The following is a 27,702-nucleotide window of genomic DNA, read 5'->3' as shown; positions in this document are numbered from 1 at the left end:
TTGGAAAAAACAAAAAGGCGAAAAAAAGGCTTAATCATAAAACGTCGGCCAATAAAAGAGGAGGGACGGTGGATGAGATGCTTCCAACAAACTCCGATCAGCAGGTTCAGCTCTTTCTGTGATGGGTTGGTGAATTAGACTCATTCGGACTTGGACATTTTTGTGCGGGTGGTGTGGAGTTTGCACGTGATTTTACAAACGCAAACCTTTAGTAAATCAGGCCCTAGGTGTAATAACAGCTCGCAGCTAACCTGTTAGCATTGGCGCACAAACCGGAGGGCTGTCAGAAGTCACTGGTTTCTTACAAACAGTGGATTAATCCCCATTTTTAACATCTCTGCTAACTGGTAGTGGTTTAACTTTCCACCAACTGCTAACAGATAGCTATTGTCGTCCCTCTGTCTGTTGACTGGAAGCTTTATTTTTACAGCTACTACATCTACACTTCAGATTAAAAGTGGTTCTTCAGAATAAAAGCATCAGAGGTTCAGTTTTGATTCATAACGGTACTTTATTTTATTGTGACTGTAGTTTATTTAACTTAACAGGTAGATGACTTCTATATTGGGCTGTGGCTTACAGACTTCTTTTTAATAACAGAATTTGAATTAGTATGGCTTTAAGACAGAGCAAAGAGGTTCATGACAATGGCGCTGCAGATATAAGACTTTTGTAGCTATGATTCATGATATAAATATATGTATTCACCCGTTTCCTATGGTCGAAGATAAAAAAGTAAACAATAAAAGAAAACAAAAAAAATCACTATCAAATCGCAACACCTGTACATATTGAAGGGGCAACCAAGTATCATGGTAGTGTCAAAGCCAAATGTAAGCATAAGGTCCAAGTCCTAGACAGAGCTGTGAACAGGAAACAGGCTGAACACCAGACCCAAACTGGTCAAGAGTACTGGTGAGTAAGGAGTAAAGGTTGTTGACCAAAGAAAAAAGAAAGCTATCTACACTGAACACAAGAGACCATCTTGGACAAATAAATAGGGCTTTTATAATTTGTCTCAAATGTACTCAGACTCACATCATGTAAGGTGCGATCAGAAGTGTCGGGAGAAATCGGGTTTCTTTGTTCATAAACATTTTGATCTGTGAACAGCAGGAGCAGGGGAAGAAACCACAAAAACTACAACAAAACCTGCTTTACCTGCTGAGTCACAATGACCATTGAGCCATCACCATGACAACTGAGCACATTATCAGCTGATACAGACCATGAAATATGGTTGAAAAGTCTAAAAAAAAGATGCTAGCAAGTTGGCCTTGAGTTCGAGATTTTCTTTTGTCAAGTCTTAAGATGAGGCGTTCTCTTAAAGTTCCTCTGAAAATTAGCACTGAAGCACACCTGGTGGAGTCGAACAGAGTGGTGCCTGTAATCAACGCTGCCATACAACAGCTATTTACTGTATCTTCTTACAGCCAGTGTGCATGTCACTGTTTTGACAGGAGCCTCATCACAACATCAGTAGTTTTAACAAATGAGCAACTGTCGTGTTTTTTTTTTTTTTAAAGTCGTTGTACATTTCTGAAAGAAGTGTACGACTCAAACAATGCTCAAATATCCAAGACTCCTTATCTGTAGTGGTGTTGCGATATAGAAGAGTATTAATACAACAACAACAGTTTTAATTCTTATATTAAGCGATGACTAAGGTTGAAGAATGACGAGGCAGTGCAGGAACACCATTTGATTGCCAAGTTAATCATAATGGGAGTCACACTGTCACCTAACCTCCAACTAAATTCTCTTTAGCCCCGTCCCCCTCCCCTCCATCTGAAACCAAACCTATGCCTTTGGTAGAGCTCTCCTCATTAAAGCCCCATCAGCAAGTCACATCATTACCTGTTTACTCCTCTCTCTCCTCCCTCTCCTCCCTCTCTCCTGCTCTTTCTGTTTGCCAGCCAGCTGCCACGCACTCCAGAGGATATTCCAATTAGAGACAACATACAGAGACACGCAAACGTGCACTGGTGGATATTCCAATTAAACACAACACACCAGACAAAACACACTCAAACGCAAGCACACACCGAGTCGCTGGTGGACATTCTAATTAGCTGAGCAAACACGGCCTGGACGCTGTTCAGAAAGACAGGACACTTCACACATGCAAACACACGTGGATACTGTATACTCTCATGAAGTCACCCTAAAGGTGCCGTGACAGATCGGCGCCAATAAAGGGTCACGCACGAAACAAGATACGCCCAAGATACTTTGTGGGCTCACAAAACATAAACAGTCGTGTCAGTCACACACTATGGCTGAAAGGTGAGATAAGCTGCCAGCAGCCATAAGTACAGCTGGGTACCAAACTTGGATACTTCTATAACACAGACGAAAACTCTTCGATGTCATGTAGTATTTAAAAATGCCTTGTCATTCTGGACCAACCGCCGATACTTTGGTTACATCCACACAAACACAGTTGTTTTTTTTAAAACACAAAACTTTATTCTCCGATTGCATCTCATCAGTGAGCCAAAGTATTTCACATACCTAAGCTCTACTTGTGAGGCACGCCCACAAAGATAAAGTCACTCTATTATGTACATTAGAATGACCTATACTACTCTTCTCAAACACATTTTTGGCCACATATCTGTCCAAGTTTCATGCGCTGCAGTAACTGGAGGTTCTTTGAGTGCAGCTTTGAGCCAGCATCAACCAATGGCAAGTGAAGTGTTCTGGGAACATCAGTAACTTGTTGCATCTTGCGATAACTTGTGTGAAGGGTTTAGAGGACATCTGTTAAATGTAGCGACAGAAAATAACCAGCGTGAAATCCAAATATATGTACTGTAATGTGCACTGTAATTTTCTTTTTCTAAAAATGTGTCGTTCAGGAACTGGTATCAATGTCGAGGTATCGGTACAGATTTTTTTTTTTTTACGATACGTAGTCCTTGGCATGACTCCAAACCTCTGACTGGATGAAGCTCCAGTCTGATGAAAGACAACAAGTAACCTTCTCCCTTTCGGGTTTTAAAAGGTAATACTCATCAGGTTCTATCGTTTGAATGCGGTGGCATACAAAAGGTCATTGCAAGAAAAAGGGAGATTAAAAAGTCAGAGTCACTTCAAAATTCTTGCATCAATAACAAGCCCAAAACTCTCTAGCTTCTTGTGGAAATAAAATGAGAGTGAGCAAAGCAAAAACACTATGAAACATCCAGCAAGAGTATGATTTCCCTGATGTGTGATTAGACAAGATCACTTTGATGTCAGCTTTTTTCCATGCGACAGAGGCGCTGGCACCCGTCTTGAAAGGAAAATGGGCTGAGACGGAGGGGAAAGGAGAGAAATTAAAATTGCCAGACTGACACGCCAAAATAGGGAGAGATTGTAAGTGTCGGATCCTTTTTATTGAGGGAGAGGAAAGAAAGACTTGGACATTAAATAGACATGTAGGTGTACGGTTTTGTATGTATACAGAAAGACAGAGTGGGACAGAATAATGACATCTGAGATTGTGTTGATGGCTGTCTCAAGGACACATATTGATGCCCCCTCAAAGATGCACAAGCAAGCAACCAACATGAAAGTTATTTGGCTTTTACCCTATAAATCCCTTTAAATTTGAATCATGAATATGTGTTTACGAAACAGCTTTAAGTTTCTAATTATTTTCACTATGTGTATGTGTGCATATTCATATCATATGGAAGATCAGTTAAACACACAGTGCTATCAGTCTGTTCACAACCATGGCTATGTGTCTGTTTAAGCCTTATCTATCTACGGTACATATACGTGTTTAGCATTGAGATGTACAAACTGTGACATCCGCAATCAATGACGTGCCATGAATCTCAATGAGTCTATGTGTTTTATTGTGAAAACCAGACTGGTCGCACTATCATGAAATGGAATCAATAAACTACGGCTGCCTTAGCTCCAGTAAACACAGAGAAGGTTCACCATGTGCATGGACTTATGAATCAGATTAGCTGCAGTATATTGGTGTTTGTGTGCATCCCTCCTAACACTTCTGTTTCTTAACTGATAAGGTGAAAGGATACCTTCTTTATAGGCTGTAACACAATCACTCCAACACTTACATACCTGTTTATTGTTTCTTTTTTTTTTTGTGCTTATGACCCGTAAAGTTGAAGTGGGAGGTATTTGTACCTCATCACAAGATATGGCCTCAGTGTGGCAATAAAAATTGAGCAATCCAACTGAAAAAAAGACTGTTGTACTTGATTTCCACAGTTATGAGGAGCTGAACATATTTAGCATTTCAAAAACCAAAATTATCTATATTTTCTCAGACTTTTAAAACTTTTAATTATTTTGTGATGTCTTAGATTTTTCACGAGACTCCTCTGGAGCTTGTGAAGCTCAGGTCAACAGCAACAGCCTTGAGAGATACACATGTATGTTTGACTCGATTTGTCTGTCTATATGACTTTGTATGCATATTATCATGTAGAATATAGTCGAACATTTTATGTAAAAGGTGCACAACTTAAAATACGTTACAAAAGGCAACATGCTGATAATGTACATTCTCCATCCATCCAGTGAAAACACATCAGTCATTCGGTGAACACCGGATGTAAGGCTGGATGCTCGCTCGCACGCACACGCACACGCACACGCACACACCTCACATGGTTACATCACTTAGCAATGAGCATTAACTGCAGGTAGGAGGAACAAGCTCTACTGTATAATCTTCTAAAAGCCTGGGCCATAACATGGATCCAGTCAATCAGCCAGACAGAAAATCCCCTTGTACTCACGAGGGATTGTCAGGAGATGTTAGACTCCATCGGCAATACCACAGCTACAATTATAAAACACATCTACAGTATCCATTAGCGCTAAGAGATGCAGTTGTGCTGTCCGAAAAGGTTTGCAGGGAGGGAAAGAAAACATCCTATATGCAGCAGCAATAAATGCAAATGTATGACTAAACTCACTGCTCACCTGCCAGTGAAATGTTACTTCTATAGAAATATCTCAAAATCATCTAAATCCATTGCATCAATCTCTATGGAGTCAAATCATTTACACACACGCACGCACACACGCACGCACATGCACACGCACACACACACACACACACACACACACACACACACACACACACACACACACACACACACACACACACACGCACGCACGCACGCACGCACGCACGCACACCATAAACCAATGAAGCCCATAAATTCACAGAGTTGTCATCTTTACTGTAGATTGTGGTGTCCCAAGAAAGAAATCCTTTAAACCCTAGGGGTCATATACAGGCTAAGCCAACAGATAGACAAGCAGACACACACACACACACACACACACACACACACACACACACACACACACACACACACACCAAGGTCTCATCCTCTTTGCAGACGCGGAAATCCTAAAGATGATGGGGCTGAAGTACAGACATCTAACGACGTACAACACTCACACTAGAGCATAATTTACAGAGAATAATATAAAACCGGGGCATGCAATTACGGCATTTAGTAAATTCTGAAGCAGAAAACACACAAACTCACCCTTTCTGCAGACTGCGACGTTCCAAAGAAGATGGGGATGAACGCCAGCCAGATGATACAGGTGGTGTACATGGTAAATCCGATGGGCTTGGCTTCGTTGAAGGTTTCGGGCACGCCTCGAGTCTTGATGGCGTAAACCGTGCACGTCACCATCAGCAGGATGGAGTAACCCAGGGAGCAGATGAGAGACAGGTCGGAGATGTCACACTTGAGGACTCCGCGCGCCGACAAGGGGTCCTGGGTCCGCTGCTCGCCGTAGTCCACCACGGTGTGGGGAGGGTCCACGGCGAACCACACGAACACACCCAGGAGCTGAACTGAGATCAGCGAGAAGGTGATGGCGAGCTGGGAGGCAGGAGAGATGAACCTGAAGAGTAGAGGATTACTGATATGAGGAGGAGGTGCAGCACGGCGAAAAACCTGCCGGAAGTTTATCTCGAATGGGGCAACTAACGCTAGAAAACTAACACGAGTGGAAACATTGAACGCACATGAAAAACGTGTCACTGAAGGCATTTTATTTTTCATAGTCTTTGGCCAATAAGGTCTCTAAAAATACCTTTAAACGCTCACACACTTGTCCACTAAGGTGAAAACTAAGCTGTTTTTCATGGTATCTAAAAGGTTGAGGCGACTTTCCCACTCGACAGCGGCGATATACCTGATTTCTATAAACGCAGCCATACACACTCTAGCGAACACACACGAAGAGTTGGAGGGAGATCACGGAAAAGGGTAATAATGAGTTCTGAAGCAAGTCAGAAAGCGAGAGACAGAATTTGCAGTGAGACCTTTCAGGAAATGTGATGATCATATAGAATGCTAGGTGGTTAAAAACTAGACGCACCTTATATCTAAAACCAAAAATGTCTTTTCATTCACATCTTTGTGAAGAATCAAAGTGCTTCTCCAAGCTCCTGGGGTCAAAAAATACTCAGAGCCTGACTACCTGGAGGCATGCTGAAACTCAAAAAATGGCCTCGAGACCTTTTCTGTAAAAAAGCCTTTAGCTGGATGGTGCTGCAGGAAAAACAGCTGACCATCTGGGTAGCAGGGACGTGAACTTGAGCACTAATAAATCCTGCATTACCATTCTAGCCACTTAGTTGCTGCTCTCTTCAAGAGTCACTCAGTGAGTGCAAACAGTGCAATAGGTGAGTGTGAGTTCATGACTTTCATAAATAATGTATGAAAAATAAATGATGATTAATGATTGCAGGTAACTTAAGAAGAAGGAAGTGGAAGTTAAGTGTCCGTGTGACTGCACGCACTGGAGTGCACAAAAAAAAAAATCCACACTCATAGCCTCATTTAGTGCCACTAAAAAAAAAAACCTATCAAAACCTGTATATGCTGGACCTGCATGTACAACAGAGGGCAAACAGAGTGTGCATAATGACAGGTGTTGTTTATTTTTTACCTGGGGGCTGTTACAGACTTCTTCCCTTGTTCAAAGATGCGGTGTATCCTGTTGGTCTTGGTGAGCAGCGCAGCATAGCTGAAACACATCCCCAAGCCGAGGAAAATCCTCCTGAACGAACACACGCCCACATCTGGCGTCGCGATCATCAGGAACGTAATGGCGTAGCAGAGGAAGATTCCCGTAAGCAGCACGTAACTCATCTCCCGCCCGGACGCTCGCACGATGGGCGTGTCGTTGTACCGAACGAAGGTTACCATGACGAAAGAGGTGGCGATGATGCCCAGCATGGAGATGAAGACGGGGACGACGGCCCAGGGCGAGTGCCACTCCAGCTTGATGATGGGGATGGGAACGCACCCAGTGCGGTTGGCATCAGGTCGCATCTCATATGGACACAGCTCACAGGTGAACTCTGAAGCCTGTGAGAGAGAGAGAGTTTACATTATATATTTCTTTTCTTTAAAAAAAAAAAAAAAAAAGTAACTCATCAAAACACATTTTTGACATATTAACTTGAGTGTTAACACTTTCTCATTGCTTAGATTAGTCTTGATGGAAAACCTTTTAGCCTTATACTGAGATCATTTCCTCCTACGTTCATAGAATGAATCAAAGATAATGCGTTACGTGCAGTCTGTATGTGAGTGTGTTCTCTCTTGTTTTGTTTTTTCTGCTCTCTCTTTCTCCGGGGCTCTCCATCCCCTTCACCTGTAGGACACCTGTAATCAACTCTCCGAGTTGCAGGACGAATAAAAAGGGAGGAGCCGAGGGAACCTGGATCTCTCTGGCCACTTCTCACACACACCTAGACCAGGCTGCAGACAGCACTGGTTTCGTGAGGATTTCTTTTCCTAAAGTGATCTTTTGTCCAGCATGATTTAGCGTGTTGGAGTTTGTTATTTTAGTTTGGGCCGGAGATCACCGGATGTCCAGTTTTCATTCTTTTGTTTTGGTTTAGTTTCTTAGGTTAGGTGGGATGAGCTGGGTTCGTTGACCCATTGTGTGGTCGGCCCAGTGACTATCTCTCCTTCAGTTCTGTTTGGCCGGGAACTCCAACCCTCTTTAGTTTGTTTCTGTCTCTAATTTGACGTTAATTTGGGAAAAAAATAAAGCTTGTTGGTTTGCACCGTGAACTCTTGCTCGTCATGACATCCTTTATATGTTTTGCTCTCCAGCAGAGCATCTATTTGTTTATCATTTTAGGAGGCCGTGACAGTATGAACCACGAACCTGAAGTGCACTGGCAATGCGTGGACAGAAGCAAATCTTTAGCCACTAGAAGTAGTTAATTTTTTTGATTAGCGCTCTTGACGTGAGACCTTTTCAACAGATAAGCTAATGATAACTTAGCACTCTCAAAGCTGTTTGTAAAATGTGTCAACATTTTGGCACAGATGGAGTCACCAGAAAAATGGTGAGATATTGAAAAAGAAGTCAAATCAAATAAAGAATTGGAGCAGCGGAAGTGAAAGCAAATCTAGATGGTCTGTGAAGTTAGATTTAAAACATTTTTGTACACTTCCTCTACAGACGCATACTTACTTTTGTCATGTTTTGTATAGTATTCTCCATTCTGCTAAAATCTTAAATCTACATTTATCTGTCTCAACAGAGTGGTTTTACATGTATCTGCAAAACGAGTATCGACTGCTCACTCTGACAAGCATCAACTGCTGCTGTTATGACTCATATTTTCTTTTTCCTTTATTGCTTCCTGTGCGAGGAAAATCTCCGTGCATACACCTGCTCGCTCATGAATCTTTCTAACTTAATAAGAAGGATGATGGGCTGCCAAATTTTCCCCGACGATGATACAATTAACATGGGGGGGTGTAACTTTATAACGGGTGATCAGACCCTGTCTCTCACCTCGTATTACATACTTTTATTTGCTTTAATAGCATTGGTGGGGTTCTTCCTGCAAATATAAATTTGAAATGGGCTGCCTAAGTAGCTAACTCTTTTGATTGCCTGATATGATTTGAGAAAAAAAAAAAAAAAAATCGAGATGAGAACTTTACTGCAGAGCAAGAACAAGCAGAGAAGAGTAGATGCATGCACAGACTTAACATCTTTACAATGTCAAAGTGCTGTTACTGCAAACAAGTCTTAGGGTGGATTCATTGTTAAAGCCTTCCAACAAATGGAGGTTTTACTTTTTTAATCATGTACAGTTCAACTAAGTTAGACGTTTGGTCAAAGTTTAACGTTTTTTTTGACAAATTAATTTTACAATAGTGAACAGGTTACATTAAGATATTTTGGAGGTTTTCCTAGCTTTTGAATCAGAATCAATCCAGGTCCTTTGTAAGTCACGGAAATAAAAAAAATGTTTGGATGTGACTTGATGGACTGAAAATTAGCAAGTAAAAAAGTATACATGATTTTGGTTTATGCAAAATCCCGCTGCTATTGATTGCCAGAATATAATGCCTAAAAATATATCCTACCATACAGTTTCTTAGAAAAAGCAGTTTCAGCAGTGCGTGTTATGCAAGCATTCACTGAATCATCCATGATCGAGTGACAAAGGTGAATTCAGGTTGAGGTAGATATTACTGTCTGAAACCTGTGAAGCCTGGTCGAAAGTCTCCAGCATCTATTTTAGATGGAGAGACCGGAACAAAATAAAAGCTTGAGAAAAGTAAATTTAGATAGCTTCTTTGATTTGATTGTTAATTATATGCGAAGCTTCACAGCATGAAGCTAACGGCAGATATTTCTTCCTCAGAGATCTACCTGATAGTGGTATCCCTCACAGCGCTCACAGTGCCAGCAGCACGGCACACCCTTCACTACTTTCTTCCTTTCGCCTGCGCGGCACGGGATGCTACATACAGAGGGTGGGAGAGATGGGTCACCTGTCCTCCAATGCATGCCCTCCACCTGAGAGGAAGAGAAGAGAAGAGGAGGAGGAAGAGGAGGAGGAGGAGGAGAAGGAAGAGGAGAGGAGGGAACAATACCGGTGATTATTTGTGTGTTCAAACAGCAAAATAAAACTTCCCTTCTTCTCTGGGGTTATAATGCTGCACAAAGATTGGCAGCCATCTGCTGAAGCTGACATTACTGTGTGTTAACAGTCCTTTAACACTCCATTTTCTCTGTACCTGCAGAAAGTGTGTCTTTGGGGCATCTTGGAGAGCAATTAGCACAAGCTTATCCTCTGATCGCTTTTCTGAGTGCTGCCAGGCACAAAACTAACACCAGTCTAGTCTGGAAGCAAGCAATCAGACCGTAATCAGATCTGGCACAAATAGGCCATCTGTATTTCCTTCTGTGTGTTTGTGTGGGTGTGCATATGTTCTTCCATGTGTGCATTTTGTTTGTTTGTGCTTGTGTCACGCTGGCCTTACAGTGAATCCCTGAGCTTTCCATATGTCTGATATGAGTGAGTTTGTGCGTGTGTGCGTTCTGATTTGTAGTTGTGTGTGTGCGGGTTTGTGATAAAGTCTGTCATCATTCACAGTCCCTGAGGTTCATCCACTGCCAAGGGTGCTGAATAAAATGGGCCATTACTGGTTTTAACAGGCACAGAAGTTCCAATCCAACAAAAAGTAGTAAGTAGGAACAGAGACAGTGGACTTGATTTGATCAGTGACATACATACAGAAACGCACATAATTCAAACAGCAGTATTGGGTCACTGGCTGCTCGCAATTCAGTGTTGCAGTATCTACAGTATGAGGAGAAATATTGAAATGTTTTGGTTGGGGGCTGTCTTTTCACTGTTTATTGAGTATTTATGTTTATTGTTTATTCATGGCCTCAACTTTATCTTTACATACATACACAACTAAATACCCACCTTATTTTGTTACAAACACCATAAATTATTCACTAACCAAAACAACACAAGCCTGGTCGTGAACCTCTTTTTCATTAATTACTTCAGTGACACAATAATCGCTCTATTAGCATTAAATGAGGTCCAAGCACAGTATGTCGGACCACATATTTATCATGAAATCCACCTGCTTCACGTGCACTTCTCTCACAGTTGTCCTGTCTCTCTACAGATAAACATTCAAACTTGTTTGTTTGTTGATCATAAAAAACTTTCACCTGCTGCCATCACATTATCTTCCTCTGTGCCTTCAAACCCAACTGGATTGTTAATTTGTCAACTGTCAAAGTGTCCGATCATGTGCTTCTCAACTGTGTGTTGTCCTCTGTGTTACTGAAGTGTCTCTCTCTCTCCGCGCACGCACACACACACACACACACACGCACACACACACACACACACACACACACACACACACACACACACACACACACACACACACACACACACAGAGAGAGAGAGAGAGAGAGAGAGAGAGAGAGAGAGAGAGTCAGTGAGACAATGGGATTTCAGCTTGCTTGTGGATTCAATTATATGTTTTTGTGTGGCTGTAAGTAGGTGTATCCTCTAGTGTCTGTAGTTTACAGTTCCTGTACATTCTGCAGGTATGTGTGTAACCTTGTGTGGGTGTGAGTCTGAGTGACTGTCTCCTGCACAGGACTAAAAAGAAGAAAAGAGCTGCACTATCTTGTAAGAAATTCCAGCAAACTTCGGCTCCTGAATGACAGCAATAACTCAAACAAATCCAGCCCGGTAACATGGGATTTTCAATTCATGGCGGCGGCTCAAAGTGATGTTGAACTTTCATTTTTCCAAGGTATTGGATGCATAATGCCTCAGAAGCTTCAATAAACCACTCAAATCCAAATATATTTTGGATTATTGTAAAGAAATGTTTCCCGTTATTGCACAAAAGTCACTGACAAGAATAATATGATGGCTCAACATACGATATGAGCAGGAAACACATCTGCAATGGTATGTTTTGTACTGAATAACCTTTTAGTTAGTCAGTAAAACATCATTTTATAATTACTCATCTTCTGTAAGTTCTTAAAAATATTTTGGTTCTCTTGCTCACTTTTAGTTGGATTTCCCCATTTTTCACTTTGCTCTTTTTCTTCATCTTAAAATTGTTGCTTTGACTTCTCTGCATGAAACTGGTTTTAACTGTTGCTATGGTGCAGGTCTCAGCTTGTGCTCTGGCTGCAAATGCAATGTGTGTAATTGTGTGTCTGTGATAAAAGGTCTCACTTTGAGGTGTAATTTGTTGGTCCAGGAGCCGATGACTCTGTACTCAGCAGCAGATCTGTTGTTGATCTGATACTGGAAGATGTCATATCTTCCCGGAGCATCTCCGTTCTCATTGAAAACCACTGGTGTACCGGCACTTCCTGGAACAAAGAAAACAGGGATGGCAAAGAGGGTCAACGTAATTATTAATAGACAGTATTATGATGTTTTGAATGGATGTCATCTGAATTTTTTTTTAATCACTCAATCAATATAATGTTAACTTAATGTATACATAAGAAATAACTGAGCATGCAGAAAGCCCTAAATGCACAGCTAATGTACATATTTTACGTATACATTTAAATGTACGTAATATTTCCTCAGGCACTTTGTTAATGAGCTGTGAAAGCAGAGGTATCATCCCATTGAGACTTTAGTCTTAGCTGCGTTGACTGAATACACACATGCATGAATACGTTTATGTGTCTAACATTTAGTTTTCTCACCACCAATAAGGCTTAACACAAACCTTCTCTGTCTTACTCAGCATCTTTCTTTTATGTAACAATATAATAACCTTGTATTCCTGATTCTGGCATGGCAAAAAATAAATCCAATTACAGTGTACATATAGAGAAAGCACCGTCTTATGGAAATTCCACCTGTGTACAATAAGTCATTGATGTGTTGGGATGAGGGGAGCATGATGAAAATGGATAAACAACAGTGACCTGTTTGAAGAAAAGAAGAGAGAAATAGTGAGACTGGAAAGTTACCAAGAAAAACAAAGTCAGACAGGGCAGAGTGTGGGGGAAAAGGAAGCAAACAGAAAACATCATCAGAAATAAATTTAAAGAAAAGTGCTTCAGATAAAAATAGAGACCGAATTGAACAGAGACATGAGGAGGCGAGAGACGGATAAAAAAGAAAAAGAAAAAAGACTGCGGTGGGTTGAGAAACGCTCGCACAATAGGACAGAAAATAAAAACCAATCACAAAGGAAAAAAGAAGGATGAGAGAAAGAGGAGAGAACATCGACGACAAGGAGGTTAAATCTTTCTAACTGTGAGCAGAAATAACGAAAGATGTACACGTAATGGGTAAAAGAGGGAGTGTAAGCAGGAATTAGTATGACAATTATTGAGAGACTGTAAGAAAGATGAATGGAGGAAGACTGAATCGATAGAGAGACAAAAGTATACGTCTCAACTTCTCATTGATGCCACAAATTGTGAATAAGCTCCATTTCTGTGAAAACTTGTCGACTATTATCTCTCGTCAGGCTCGCACAAAGATCCGTGTACAAACTATGATTGACATGCACATAACTAAACTTGAGATTATTTTCTGAAGTAGTTATTTGCCGGTCCCTTTCCTAACCTTAAATAAAGACCAAAATGAGGTAAAAACTGCAGTGACATAATGAGGATGTTGACAACTTGCGGTGCGCACCACAGTCGGACAGGCTTACTTCCTCTTAATAACCCAAATTCACTTCGGTTTAACACAACACAGCCAGTGCTAAATATGAATATTTCTGGTGCATAGTTAATCTGCTTGCTAGGCGACACACAACACTTTTCGCTGTTATAATTAGTATGTTTGCTGCAGCTGCAGCAGCAGGCTCACAGGTTCCTGTCATCAGCGGCATGCTCAAGAAGCCATGCAATTCTCCCGAGCAACTACACTCACCAATCAACTCCCGGAAGTGACAGGAGCTGCCCAGTCCTAGCAGCCATCAGGAATGCCATAGTAACCAGCAAGTAAAGCTGTAGACGCTACCTGCAACACCCTAGCAACGAGCTGCCTTAGCAACCATGAGGGCCCGCCTGGGTTGACAGGTTTATTCTTTATGCTTGTACGCAGCCAATATCGCTAAATAAGTTAAAAACAAAAAGCGCTATTTCTCGTCCAGTGATTAGCGCGTCATCTTTTCCTCCCTCCTCTCTCACTGGCTGGTTTTCTTGCAATTTTCCCTTCACACCAATCATACCTCTTTGGAGCTACTTGAGACAGCAGCAACTAAAAACTAGTGTTTGGAGTGGAGACACGCTGGCAGGTACTTTAGATTATGCAAAGCGAAGGCACACTTTGCTCTGAAAGCAGTGGTTACCTTGAGTGGGAAATGATGATTTGTTTTGCATCATTTGTTGTCAATTTCTGGGTAAAGGGGATAAAGACAGTGTACTTTTAAAAACAGCAGAAATGACTGCAAACGCGTACAACGGGCATGACGGGGGCTGGCATTATCAAGCCAATATGTTGGAAAAACAGGTAGCTGACAACCGTTCATCAGTCCTGATTAGTGTTTTGGTTTAAAAGATGTATGGATGTGTTTACTGGCCTAATAAATATTTTGTGCGGGGTTTGTTTGGTTTATTCAAAATAATATTTCCAGGAAAATGTTACCTGTCGGAGGGCATGGGAAAGTTTAGAGTTATTAAAAGTTAACATGAAATTCTGATGCACTATTTCATAGTTTTAGGGAGATTTAATCCATGTTAACTTGTTTGTCTGCTGGGTAAGTGAAAAAGATAAATATTAGTCCAACCAGAAAAGTGTGAATATGTTAACGTACTACGGCTGCACTATGTGTCCGGTGTAGGAGCAGGGACATATACATTTTCACAACTTCCCGCTTTGTTTGATATTAACTTTGAAAAGTAAATGATTCACCTGGTGCCCTAGCAACACAGCCCCTCATCCTGTAGTGATACCTGTTCTGTTCTGTTATTCAAAGGAAGATGGAAAATATTTATCATGACTTGAAAGTTGGTACCTCATCCAGTTTTGTTCCTAAATTTAAAAAAAAAACATTAAAGAAGTATGCATATTTCATACATATACATATTTCTTGTAACTGCTGATAACTTTGTCGACACTTTACTGCAAAAGTCCTGTTGTGTGAGAACAAAGTCATTTCTTGTGATGCTAATTTCTTCTTTGCCTCAGATGCATTAATTTTGTATAACCTAGAGCAAGCTGGCAAGCTCCTAAATGGCACAGAGAGTGCTGAGAGGCCAGGGGGCAGATGCAGGTTAACATAATGCATCGTCTCACTTGCTCTGATTTAGAGAAATAACAATGAAACCTCTGAGTTTGTGTTTCGTATTTGAGGGAGGTTGGGTGCTCTGATCAAAATGAGAACAGCTGAAACTTCTACTTGTCGGCACAGATTTTTTTTAATTTGTGTATGTATTCCTGACTGCAAGCAAACATTTTTTTCTGGGCTTATTTTAACTCTCCAGGTTTTCTCCATGGAGCAGCAAGGCATCGTAACAGGCTCTACTGAAGTGTCCTCTAGCAAGATACTGTTTCCCTGCCTGTCAGGGGCAGCGCTCTGTTGCTCTCCCACTGAGTTGGAGGATTTCCCTCTGGGTATCAACAAACATATCACAACTCTCAACTTTCCTCAAGATTTGCAAGAGAAGCTCACACTTAATTGCTTCAATAATGTAATATGATATCTAATAACGAATGAAAGAGTTCATGCACTGAAGCCGATGTGGATTGTAAAATGAGCTGAACCTAACTTGCAGGCAGAGACACACTAACAGAGAGAGAACACGGGTGACATAAGGGTGAATTGGTAAAATTGGCACATGAAAGAAAACGGAGAATTGATTTGCGTGCCCACTAAGCTAAAATATATTCAACGTCAGTCACACCCATTGGTGGGAGCTAGAAAGGAGGGAAATGTGAGGTAAGGAATACAAGATTAAAAGTGAGCGAGACAACAGAAATGCCTCAACCCTTAGCAAGCTTAACAGCCACAGAAAGGAAGGCAAAGGCAAAAAAGGGTGCAAAACATTAATGACACAGGAAGACAGAGGCAAAATAAGACTAAGCAGGTCTGCGGGAAAGCATCAAACCCTGCCTATCTGACAGACAGATGCAGAGGCACATGGGTTGACATAAAAGCACAACAGATAGGGAAAATAAGGGTGAACAAGATAGAATGTGTGAATATTACATAGCGGGGTAGCTGAAAGGACTCCAAAGTTTTTCGTCTTGGCGAAAAAGGGAAGAATGCATGACTAAGTAAAACAAAATGAAGAGATAAGAGAGGCAGAGAGAGGAACTACAGAATGTGTGAGGATATCAATTAGCATAGTGTTTAAAACCTCTCCGGATGACAGAGATAGAAACAGAGGTGCAAAGAGAGTGTAGAAACCGCCTTAGATGTCTCTCTGTTACTGGAGATACAGAGAGACAAAAGAAAGGAGAGAAGATAAAGAGAGAAAAGGAGTTGAAGAGGAACAAGCAGAAGGGCTGTTAGAAAGCCTTAAGCCTTGCCTGGTTCACTTTAGGAACACTGAGGATGAATAGTGAGTCTTCATCCCACAGACTAAATGTTTATGACGGAGATATGCAAAAAAAAACGACACTGCAGCATGCATTAATAAAACATGGGCCTGTGCGTGTGTGTGTTCTTCGCTTTCACCAACAGGCTCCCATCTGTGTGCCATGCATCGATAGCACTAATGGGGGGAGAGTGACACAAACGCAGACAGTGGAAGAAAACACAAAAAGAGAATAAGAAATGACAGAAATGATAATAATGAAGCAAGAGCTCGTCTAACAAAAACATTGTCATTTTCACAGTGGTCTCCAGCGGCAGGGGGAACTGAATCTGAGAAGCTGGTTAACTCCAGTCCACATTTCTTATTTCTACTCCTTTCGCCTCTTTTCTATCAAATATATATATGTATATATACATATTTTTTATTTTCGCTGTTCTTTCCCGGTCGGTTTTCAGCACTATCCTCACGGCCAACCCTCCCTCCATTCAAAACAGCTGTTTCTCTTTCCTCTCCCTCTCTTGTTCAAAGCAGATTTTTGCCTCTCCATCCCCTGTGCTCATTCTTTACCTCCCAGCTGTGCGTCCTTCCCTCTGCGCTCCATGTCAAAACCTACCTGTTTTACCCCCCTCTTCCTCTCCCCTCTGTGCACTTCCAAAGCACTTTAACGGCCCCTCCTCCCTCCGTCTATCCACCCATTCCTCTGAAAGTCAACTCTCTTCTCAGCCTCTTTGTTATCACTTTGCCTCATCCGAGCAGACAAAAAAAAAAACAATCTAGAAGGCAGTTTGTCAGAGAGAAACAGAGCAGACAATAGAACATGAAAAAGAAACAATGAATGTTTGAAGAGGATCCAGATCTAAATGGTGAATGAAACACTTGGCTAAATAGTGAAAGTGAGATAAAGGTGGAGAGAGGGCTGGAACAAAGGACAGATTGTGGGTAAAAATAGAGGTAATTTAGTGAAACCGACCCCGCAGACATGCAGAGCACAAGAAAACCTTTTTTTTGTGGCAATCTCCAGTAATTACAGAAAACAAATTTAAGGGGGCCGATATTTGAGTCATGATCTGCATTCATTGCAGTCAGGGAGAAAATGTGGAAAGGGAGGGGAGGAAGAAAAAGCGATAAAAAGACAGGGAGAGGGCCGTATTAAGCTCATCAAAAGAGACAAAACAGCCTGAACGGGCGATGGAAAAACAATTTGGAGAGAATGAAAGCGAGGGAGATGAGAAATAAATAAAACAAGAAACAAGGCGTTACATTACCAAACCTGGCAGGAGAAACAGGGAAAAAAGAAGTCGAAAAGAGAAAACCAGAGTACAGCTGATAACAATATTACACTGGTTACCACATAAAGTAATATGTATATATATATATATATATATATATATATATATATATATATGTGTGTCAAACTAGCAAATGTCTTTGTTCATAATGACTTTGTGAGCTCACGCATCATAGAAAACAAAATAATTCACCAGCATTTTTTAACTTATATCTACGTATTGATTGGCATTTGAACAGACCATAAGTAAATATATATATATATAAAAAAAAAAAAAAAAAAAAAATTTTTTTTTTTTTTTTTAAATATCCACATGCCTACACTGCTCATTATCAATCCATCTCTACTTTGTTCTTCTTTACCCTTCCTGATGTCCCCGCCATCCAAATACACAGGTTACACATGTACAATAGCACAAACACATTCAAATTTAAAAAACAAAACATACACTGCACAAGACACGTCCATGTGTGTCTACCTGCACAATGCTGTCTGCCAGCTGATTAGGTGTGGTTGTATTTATTTCCGTGTCTTTACAGTTGACAGACTTGCATTGTATCCGGTTAATGCTAATCCTGATTAACAACGCATTCCTGACCAAAAAAATTATATATTTCTGGTGTCAACATTAAAAAGACACACACACACACACACACACACACACACACACACACACACACACACAAAGAAGAAGTGAGATTTAATGGCATTTTGGGATATGCAATAACAAATTATTATTTCTCATTTCCTCAAACTCAATTCAATTCTGGGTTTGTTTTCACATCTGCGTGGATACATGTCAGACTGTCTAGTGTCGCTTTAGCTGTCTGTCTGATTGTTTTTGTATCTACCTTTCGTGTTCTGTTTTCTTACCTAAAATTATATTCAGCCAATTATCCTCTTGCAGTAACAAGGGGAGATATATATTACTGAGAAGATAATAACAAGAAGACAAGAGTAGGTGAAAAAAAACTATATGGAGAATACAATCTATATATATATCCTCCAGTTATCAGGCTGTGTCAGTATATTAGCAGTATGTATCCTCACTTCCTATCATACAGCTGTTTGGCCTCACTGTCTGTCACTCTCGAACAGCAGCTGACACCGACAACACTCAACAACCAACTAAACATCCAGCTCCAGGCTGTATGTAAGGTGATTCTCGCATGTTGTGCACTGTAAGGGAGTGGGCAAGGTGACATTACCGGTATCAGATTAGAAAATATGTCAATAATCTCCTACTTACTACCTGCTGCTTGTAAGTGGGCCGCAGGTAGTAAATAGGAGATTATGTGTTAAACTGAGGAGTTAGATCTGTGTCCACGTGAAAAATGACACATGAATGTGCCGAAGACCTGCATGGAGGAATGAGATATCTAAATATCCACAATGCAAAGTTTCAGATGTTATTTCAGATTTGTATTGGGTTATTGTTTACATCTACCGCCTGAATTTATGATAAACTCAGTTTATAAACTGTTTCTAGCCCTGTTCTTAATACAAAGTGCATAACTTCAGTTTTTGTGTGTTGGTCTCTGAGCATTTCCAAAACAAGGATAACCTGCTCTCCACACGGTACCTGATCTCCTCCTGTGCAGACACACAGATGGTGCACTGGCAGCAGATGCTAAACATGCCGCTCACACAAGGCTTTCTGTTGTAGACACAGTGGCGGCTAACTGTTGTGTTTTTATGTCTGTGTCACACACCCTTCTTACTACACCCCTCACTTCACTTACTTTATGTTTCAGTGGAGTCAATCTCACAATACTGGTGCTGTGTTTTTTGTTCTAGGACTGTACTTGTGGTTCTATTTTCACTTTGTATTACTATCTCCATACACCATCACATAAGTTACAGACATTTGAAGCAACGAAGAGTTGAATTCTTAGCAAGGTTAGTAAAACAAATGTTCTACCATCAACAATTCTGCATGATACCAACACTTGCAAAGTAAGTTTTTTTCAAATTGAACCCCATTTTTGAGGCCGTGGCCGAAGCTTAATATGTGTCTGCCATCAAGTTCCTCTCCCTCTTCTCTTCTTCCTCTTATCTGAAATTTTAACATGAAACCAAGACTTTGATTTTCTCTCCATTCTCTCCTTCCCACGGTTGCCCTGCACCTCGGAGTTCCCACACCTTTTTCCTCACTTATTTTTCTACCTGCCTGTCCACTTGCTTTTTTTTTTTTTCACAAGATGGATGTGTTCATGTAAAGTTTTTACAGTCTCCCTCTCTCTCTTTGCCGTCTCTCTCTTCATTTCGTCCAACATCATTCTCTATACAACATAAAATGCATCGTTCCTGTTGTTTTCTTGCAGTTTTGTTCTTGTCGAAGTCATCAAGCGGAAGTTGATACACATCCTCCAGTGTCCGTCTCCCCGTTCTATTCAAGGTCATTTCAATCAGCTCATGAAGTATTACATGCCTTTATTTATTTTTTTTTACTCTTACTACACTCTGGGTTTCGCTACATTTTTTCTTTCCTTGCTGAAAGGATAGACTGCAGATGACTCTCTCTTCTCTCCCTGCTTCCTTCCATCCAAAGTTGTTATTGGCCATGCAATGTTCATGTGTCTGTTACCTATCGACCCCCTCACACCTTTTCCTCATTGTCTTTTGCACATTTTCTTTGCCTCTCCTGCCAACAGGCTCTCCCATTATCCGAGCCAGCTGTTCATCTCTGTCCTCTCATTCCTTCCACCGGTATATGCCTCCCTCATCTCCTCTCCTCTCCATATGTTCTATCCTCCGACTTCCTCCAAAGTCATTTGGCCCAGGTAGACTCTCGACGCCCTGTAACCCTCTCTGTCCCCTTTTGCTCCGTCTTCCTCTCTCCAAGATCATTAATGCCTGGTAAAGTTCATCATCTCTGAGCGAAGCTACTCCTTCGGTACTCTCCTCCTGTCTCTCTCTCTGTCTCCCTGAGGTCATTATGAACAGGTGAGCTTCATCACCCCCAGCTGGTCAGTCCCTCCATCTCATCACCACTGTCCCTCCCTGTTTCATTCTCTCTCTCTCTGTCTCTTCCTCCCCGGGGTTGTTCAGCCAGGTACAGAGTTCATCATCTCAAAGTCAAGCCCCTCTAATTAGTGCAAGTGGGATCCCACGGGGACGTCCATCTTCTCTCTCGGCAGGAGACATAACCTGCAAGTGATAGGATCACAATGGGAGCTACCTTGCATGACAAAACACACACACACACACACACACACACACACACACACACACACACACACACACACACACACACACACACACACACACACACACACACACACACACACACACACACACACACACATATATGCCCACATAAAAGACAAAAATAGGCACAATTTTTGTTATCGTTCTCTTACTTTGCAGACTAGAGGTGAAAATCTTTGGCAATCTCACAATTAATTTCCGATTCTTGGTGTCCTGATTCCTTTCAGAATTGATTCTTGATTCAAAACTATTCTTATATTTATATTTTGGCTCCTCTTCACTGCATTGTCCTTTGCCCACTGGCCTCCAAATGAAAAAGCTGACGGTGATGCAAAGTGAGGGCCAAAAAGTAGCAGTAAGTGTGAGAATGGTGGTTGTTTTCAGGTTCCTTTTTAATCTTTAAGAGTTATTGGAAACATCTTAGTCGTCTTAATGTACGGAAATTATGAAATGAAAGGGCAAATCACTCACTGGCATTGTTGTTAACCTTGTCTCCAGGAAGATTCTTTTTTTTTAAAACTCTGCAAAGATTGGACTTTTGGAAACTGTTTTGTTTAAAAACTGTGAACGTTGTTATTTTCTGCACCCAGCCTGAGTGAGCCGCACTGTTTTTAAAGTGGGTGTTCAGCAGTTTGTCTCAATTGTTGAAGCTATAGTTAGGTGTTCTGCTCTGCACCTCTTCCGGCAATGGAACACAAACTGCACAACAAAATGCACCCAAATGTCGACTGTGACAATGAACTATGACTCGATATGTGTGTGCCGAATAACGCCTGGGTTCCATCAACATGAAATTATGAGATTACACGTTATTGAGACTTTTTTTTTTTCAGATTCAGAAAAATAACAAATGCGAAACATTTGTCACCCACCACTATTCAAAACAAATAACCCTAAACTCTTCAGTCAGAGGGAGTGTGTATATTAGCATGAGCAGAAAAACATTTCCTTCCCAAACCAAATTCTATGTTAGTACATAAATGTGTGTGCTTCAACCTTTGTCGCTGTAACCTTAAAATTAAATTAAAAACAAAATGTGAGCTGTAACTCTAAACAAAAGGCAAACGAAAGCTGAAATAATAACAATTGAACTATGTAGATTCCTCTCAGCCTGGAAAACAAGTAGAGCGACTTGCCCGACATAGAGCTGCTTATACCACATATGCACTCTCAGAGGTGTTTCAAAATAAATCGCACATCTCTCGATAGAACCTGCTTGTATTTCCTTCCCATTTGAGGCATAATAAATCCTTGACATAACAAAAAAAAAAAATGAAGGGGTGAACAGAACATGTATATTTAAGACGTCGCTTGATGAGTCAACGGCTTTAGGGAGCTGGACTGACAGGAGCACACAAAAGCGACTGAGAGTCTAATAAAATGCTAACAGGAGATAAAGAATAATAGAGAGGTGGTGAGGAGGACAGAACAGAGAAACGGAGAAGACAAATGAACGTCAGAATCATGACAGGGAAAGAAAAAAGACGGAGGAGCAGGGTGAGGGGACAGGGGAGAGTAATGGAGATAAAAACATTCGCAAGGATGTCATTTGAAAAACCTTTCTGGGAACCACTTACAACCAACAGAAGAAATTAATCTGTTTGTGCAACCACAATGTGTGTGTGTGTGTGTGTGTGTGTGTGTGTGTGTGTGTGTGTGTGTGTGTGTGTGTGTGTGTGTGTGTGTGTGTGTGTGTGTGTGTGTGTGTGTGCGTGTTGGTGAATCTGTCACTCCACAGACCTGCTCAGAGTGAGCAAGCAGAAAATTTAAACAGTCAGTACTCGACAACGTGAACAGACACATTGATAAAAATGTTGGGTTCGATATCGGTTACAGTTTTTTTTAGTGTCCCTCTGTTATAATACTTTTACTTTGTATTTCATTTTCAGGATTTCTTTTTGTTTTCCTTTTAGTTACAGGTTAAATTTCGAAACTGGTGACGATATGGATTTTGTTTGTTTGTTCTCAAATCAAACTACCCTTAATCAGTTAAGGGAAAAAGAAACCCACTGTTACTGTGCCTTTTGATGAAACTCCTTTATCTTTGGAAGCTGGATGTTAATCGGGAACATCATGATTCACCAGAGAGTATCACATCTTTTGATACTCTCAACAACATTTCATTTCATGTTCCTTGACTGCTGCTCCTTACAGAATGGCGTTACAATCTATTGACTGAGGCTCTTTCCTTTTCTCTCTTTAGACAGTAGGTTGATGCACATAGTTTAGATATTTACACAAGTTTGATTTAAACTAAAGGACAATTTCCCTTTTTTTTTGTCTGCTTATATTAAGACTTTTCCTTTTCACATTAGTAAAATACAGCAGCTATATGCTTCAGAAAAAGGTTTTCTGCATCCAATTATTTGCTTTGTTTTACTTTTGGGTTCTGTTAGTCCACCTCGGTAGGTGTGTCCATTAGCCTGTGTTTGTCTGCATGATTTTTATACGAATTACCGTGTGTATCTGTCTCGATAAGCCAATAAACTCCCCGACAAATAAAAGCTGGACAGCGCAGTGTGTCGCAGATGCTCCAGGGTCAGATTAGTTATCGTTCATCATATTTGCTCTGCAATGCCCCAATCTCTGTAGTGTGCGTGCGTGCTTGCGCAGACATTCTGCCGTTAGTCTAGTAGGTGGTTTAAGGTAAGCTCTTATTTTCTTATTTGCTGCTCATGAAGATATATTATCATTCACTTTTTTTGACAGTGGAAACGTGGTAAAATAATGATAAATATTGAAAGTATAATTTTCATCAAAGCAAACACTGTTCAGTATAGGGTATTATTTAAAGATGAATAATACCCCAGCAGGGTAGATCTTTCTTGCTGTCTGGAGGATTGAAACCAAATGATTAAAGTTTTTGAACTTGCTACAAGCTAAAGAACTTTTATCAACAAATATCAAGCATATAACATGGTGTAGAAGAAGTGTTGTCTATCTTGTTAGAGGGGAAGTCCACCTCAAAGATACAGGAGTTGAACACTTTCTAATTAGCTCTTGGTTTCTTCTTTTCAAATCTTGTTTCCTGCAACTGCCCTCGCTTTTCTGCCCTCCTTGACTTGTTCTCTCACTCTGTCTTGTTCTCTCATGCGCCTGCTTGAAAGGTGAATTGGTATGGATCCAAGGACAGCAGAGAGAAAGAGAAGCCATGCCCCAGCAACTTTAACTTTTTTTTTCCCTCTCCCTTTATGTGTGGTAAACACGGAGCGACTTAGAGACCCTTTTCTTCTTTTAGTGTTATCAATGTCATGTCGAGCCTAAACAGGTCGATAACAAAAAACTCTTTTAATTGGAAAACACAAATATAACTTAAACTTCAAGACACACAAAATAGCCAAGCTTAAAAGCTTTAAAATGTGTATGGTTCTGTCTGATGTGAAAAAGGCAGATACGAGTAACTACAACAAACAACCCCCCAACAAACCCCATCGCTCCTCTTCTGCACCTCAGTCTCACGCTTTGAAACATTTAATAACAGCCAAACAAAAAAAGTACCTGGGTTAAGATTCTCGGAGAAGACCTTAGAAGATATTAAATCTGAATTTTGGTTAGAAAAGTTCTGAAAAAATGGCGTATTGGTGCAAATGATGCTGTTTAATGGTTTAGCTTAAATATGCAAAGACACCAAGGATACTTTTTACAAATCCTTTTAAATCATCATGTCAGAGCTCTGTAAACAAAACTTTGTTTTGGAAGCTGGAAGAAAAATAATTCAAGATGTGAAACAATTTTGTGCACCAAAAAACCTTCCCTAAATGCCAATACTTTTTAGTGCTTCCAGAAATCGAAGATAAACCATCAGTCCTCTGTGGAAAAAAAAAAAACCTGGAGAGATTTATCTTTGTAACTTTAAAACTTGCTGGTTGGGGTGAAAGGAAGTGTCTGTACACAAATATATATATATTTTTCCAGATATAATGTTACTGCTGTTGACACTTACATATTGCAATCATGAAATAGCAAATTGTCTCTAATTCTTGTTTTCTACACACCCTCAGATGTGACACAGATTGGCAACTCATTTGGCTCCTTTTTATTCTTGCTTTTCTGGTACTATGGTCAAGGACCAATATCACATTCTCCTATTTCAGCTAATTTAACATGCTTGACTTGACTGATTTGCGGTGTGACATCTTCTGACTGCATCCTTTCTTCATTTTTGGTTCATTGTAATTGACTAGTAGAAGGAAGAAGTATGTGTGGAGTTCATTATGGCTTATCTATTGCTTGTTTTAATCTTATTTTAAGACTTAATAAGACAATGCATTTGATCGGTATCAGATACAGTGTGTGATACTGACAGTCACTACAAGAGGCACGCAGCTACAGATTCATTACATTATAATTTGGACATTTACTGTAGTTGATGCTCTTTTCCAGAACTTTCTGTAGTGTCATGTGAAGGTGTCATTAGCTTCTGAAACCGCTCGATAGCTTGACATCAAACTAGTACTCCCATATCGTTTTTAGCTGTATCTAATCTAGTTTTTTTTTATTCTGTCTGGAATTACTGCTAGGGTGGTGTACAGCTCATTCTGTGCAGGGCAACTGTAAGTGAGAAGGCCTCAGACATTCATCTGGGGATAAAGTATATGACCTTGTAGTTATGGGATGATTTCTTCCCCCTCCGGGCCGGCAATAACCAAGAAACACACCTGAGCAGAGAACTGCTGTTGAAGTATGACAGAGCAATCAGTGCCTACCTGTGAATTGGTTTTTTGACGGTTCTCACAATGACAGACGCAGATAGCACAGGAAACAACCAACACCGACACACATTTCGCGCACATTCCCCCACAGACACATGCATGCAATTTTAATCTTACCTCTAAATCAGACAAGCATTCCTGTACTCCTCACAGTGCGACCTCCTTTCTGTACCGCTTGCTCTCCTACTCTCTGACTCATCAGACATTATGTATTCTATACAATACTGGACAGGGGAACGCAGGAAATGAAAAGGCTGACAGGAGAAGCAGGTGCGGGCACATCAGGGGGAAAAGAGATTAATAAGAGAATATTCAAATGAGACGTCTGATTCTACTTAGAAATGAGCAAATGTTTTTCACCCACTTAAAATCTGAGGAAGTTGTGTAAATGGGGGGTGGGGGAGGGAGGTTGTAAAATAGATAATATGTTAGGGGTAAGCAGCAAGCTTAACTTAATTTTAAAGGTGAAACGCAACGTGACCTGTTTTATGATGAGGATTTGACAAATTAGAAGAGGAGCTCGGATAAGCACTGTTAAAGTAGGAGCTGAACATGTCAAGTCACGGTGAATGAAAACAGCAAGAATACAAGTACAGTGAATGTTTATGCAACAAGAATGGCCTAGACTTTGAAGGCTGATTGCTGCCTCGAATGAGTGCTATAATAGCAATAGTGTTTCCACATCACACTACAGTACATCATTTGAAAATCCTATTGTGTTTGTTATATTGTGCTTCAGCCTGCAGCCAATTGATTGCATGTTATGACCACTTTTTCAAATAAGTCAGGGCTGGAGTCCAATATAACTTTAGAAATGACAGTCGAAGATGCAAACTTTCTCTGCAGTGTTGTCATAGCAACATTTGCCCAGTGACATTGCAAGCCGCCAGAAATGCAGCTATCAAGTCTTACCGCATTTTCCATACAAAACATTGTTATAATGAACAGATCTCATTCTGTGCTGCTGTTCTAAATGATGTACGTCCCTTCTTTTACATCCTGCCACAAAACCGAAAGTGCAGCCGCCTAATTTTGCACTGGTGCTCAAATGAGAGACGTTTTAGTCTGGAGTCCTGCTGTTAAATTACAGAACTTTAATATCTTTCAGCCCTATGCTCAGTCTGGAAGGACTGATGGCAGCTGTAAAACACTGGAAAGAAGACAAGTTATGAAATTATGGTGACAGGAAGGATTTAAAAGGTCAGATGGATGTCGGGGATCTGGAAGACTGAGTTCTGCTTCGTAGGATGTTTGCTGTGTGACCCTGTGTGCCTGACGAGCCGTGGATGTTTGTCTGTTCATAAATGTTTCGGTCCACATTTGAATCCATATGCATCCGACTTCATCCAGAATTTCAGATAAGCTGAAAAAGAACCACCATGTTGGAATCTAAGTGTAAAACTCACCATTGAAGTTGACGGCACGAATGTGGCTGAGCAGCTCTTTGCCATCGATGTTACTGGCCATCCGCGGGCAGAGGCCTGGGTAGCCATAGCAGAGCTCCCGGTGCATGCGGTGCAGAGCGTGGGCCATGGCGTACACGGCATCCATCACAAACTGAACCTTCCCCTCTTGTTCATAACTGGAGTCACGACCAACCTTCTCCAAACCTGAAAGAGGAACAAGAAAGAAGTGGTTGGAAAATAAACTCAGCCACATCATTCACATGGTGCCCATTTTAACATTATGTACCATGTACATCATAAAAAAGTCCAGAATGTAAACAATCAAGCAAAGACAGAAAAAAATAGAGAAGAGAGAGGATATATTATACAGGGACTAAAAGAGAGCCGTGGAAAGTGTGCAGAGTTTGGCTCAGGGAGAAGCAAAACAAAAAAGATGAAAGACAGACTGCAGGTAAGAAATGAAAAGGGAAAAAGTGGGGTTAGGTGCAGAAATAAAAACTTTAAACAAGTAAAGAGAGATGAAAACTTCTTGCAAAACAGGTTAACCAGCAGACAGGCAGTGGGGCACTCAGCCTGACAATGACAAATAACTCCTCTAAGTCCATTCACACCCTGGTAGCAAAGTTACAGCAGAAAGAACAACATGTTCCTTCTTTACATCTTCTGAACCACTGATAATGGCATTTCTGTGTAGAAGGGGAAGGTAGGAAAGTGTTTGGAGGGGACAAAAGACACTTTGTCTTCTTTCTGA

The 27,702-nt window shown here is 40.8% G+C and overlaps 1 protein-coding gene across 2 annotated transcripts in view; it reads right to left on the bottom strand.

Moving 5' to 3' along the window:
* The window catches only part of grm8a (glutamate receptor, metabotropic 8a), a 213,646-nt gene that overhangs the window by 18,574 nt on the left and 167,370 nt on the right, over positions 1 to 27,702 (bottom strand). For both annotated transcript variants that reach the window (XM_069709232.1, XM_069709231.1), the window contains exons 7-11: positions 26,952 to 27,155; positions 12,050 to 12,189; positions 9,691 to 9,837; positions 6,949 to 7,370; positions 5,529 to 5,895 (exon numbers count right to left, since the gene is read on the bottom strand). In XM_069709232.1, the coding sequence (XP_069565333.1) occupies positions 5,529 to 5,895; positions 6,949 to 7,370; positions 9,691 to 9,837; positions 12,050 to 12,189; positions 26,952 to 27,155 (1,280 nt within the window). The remainder of the gene's footprint in view (positions 1 to 5,528; positions 5,896 to 6,948; positions 7,371 to 9,690; positions 9,838 to 12,049; positions 12,190 to 26,951; positions 27,156 to 27,702) is intronic.

The sequence above is a fragment of the Brachyistius frenatus genome, unplaced genomic scaffold (genome assembly GCF_029030835.1).
Source record: "Brachyistius frenatus isolate BFR_SWC_R1_liver_20210118 unplaced genomic scaffold, ASM2903083v1 Contig_81, whole genome shotgun sequence".
NCBI lineage: Eukaryota > Metazoa > Chordata > Actinopteri > Embiotocidae > Brachyistius > Brachyistius frenatus.
This window is presented reverse-complemented; position numbering and strand designations above follow the sequence as displayed.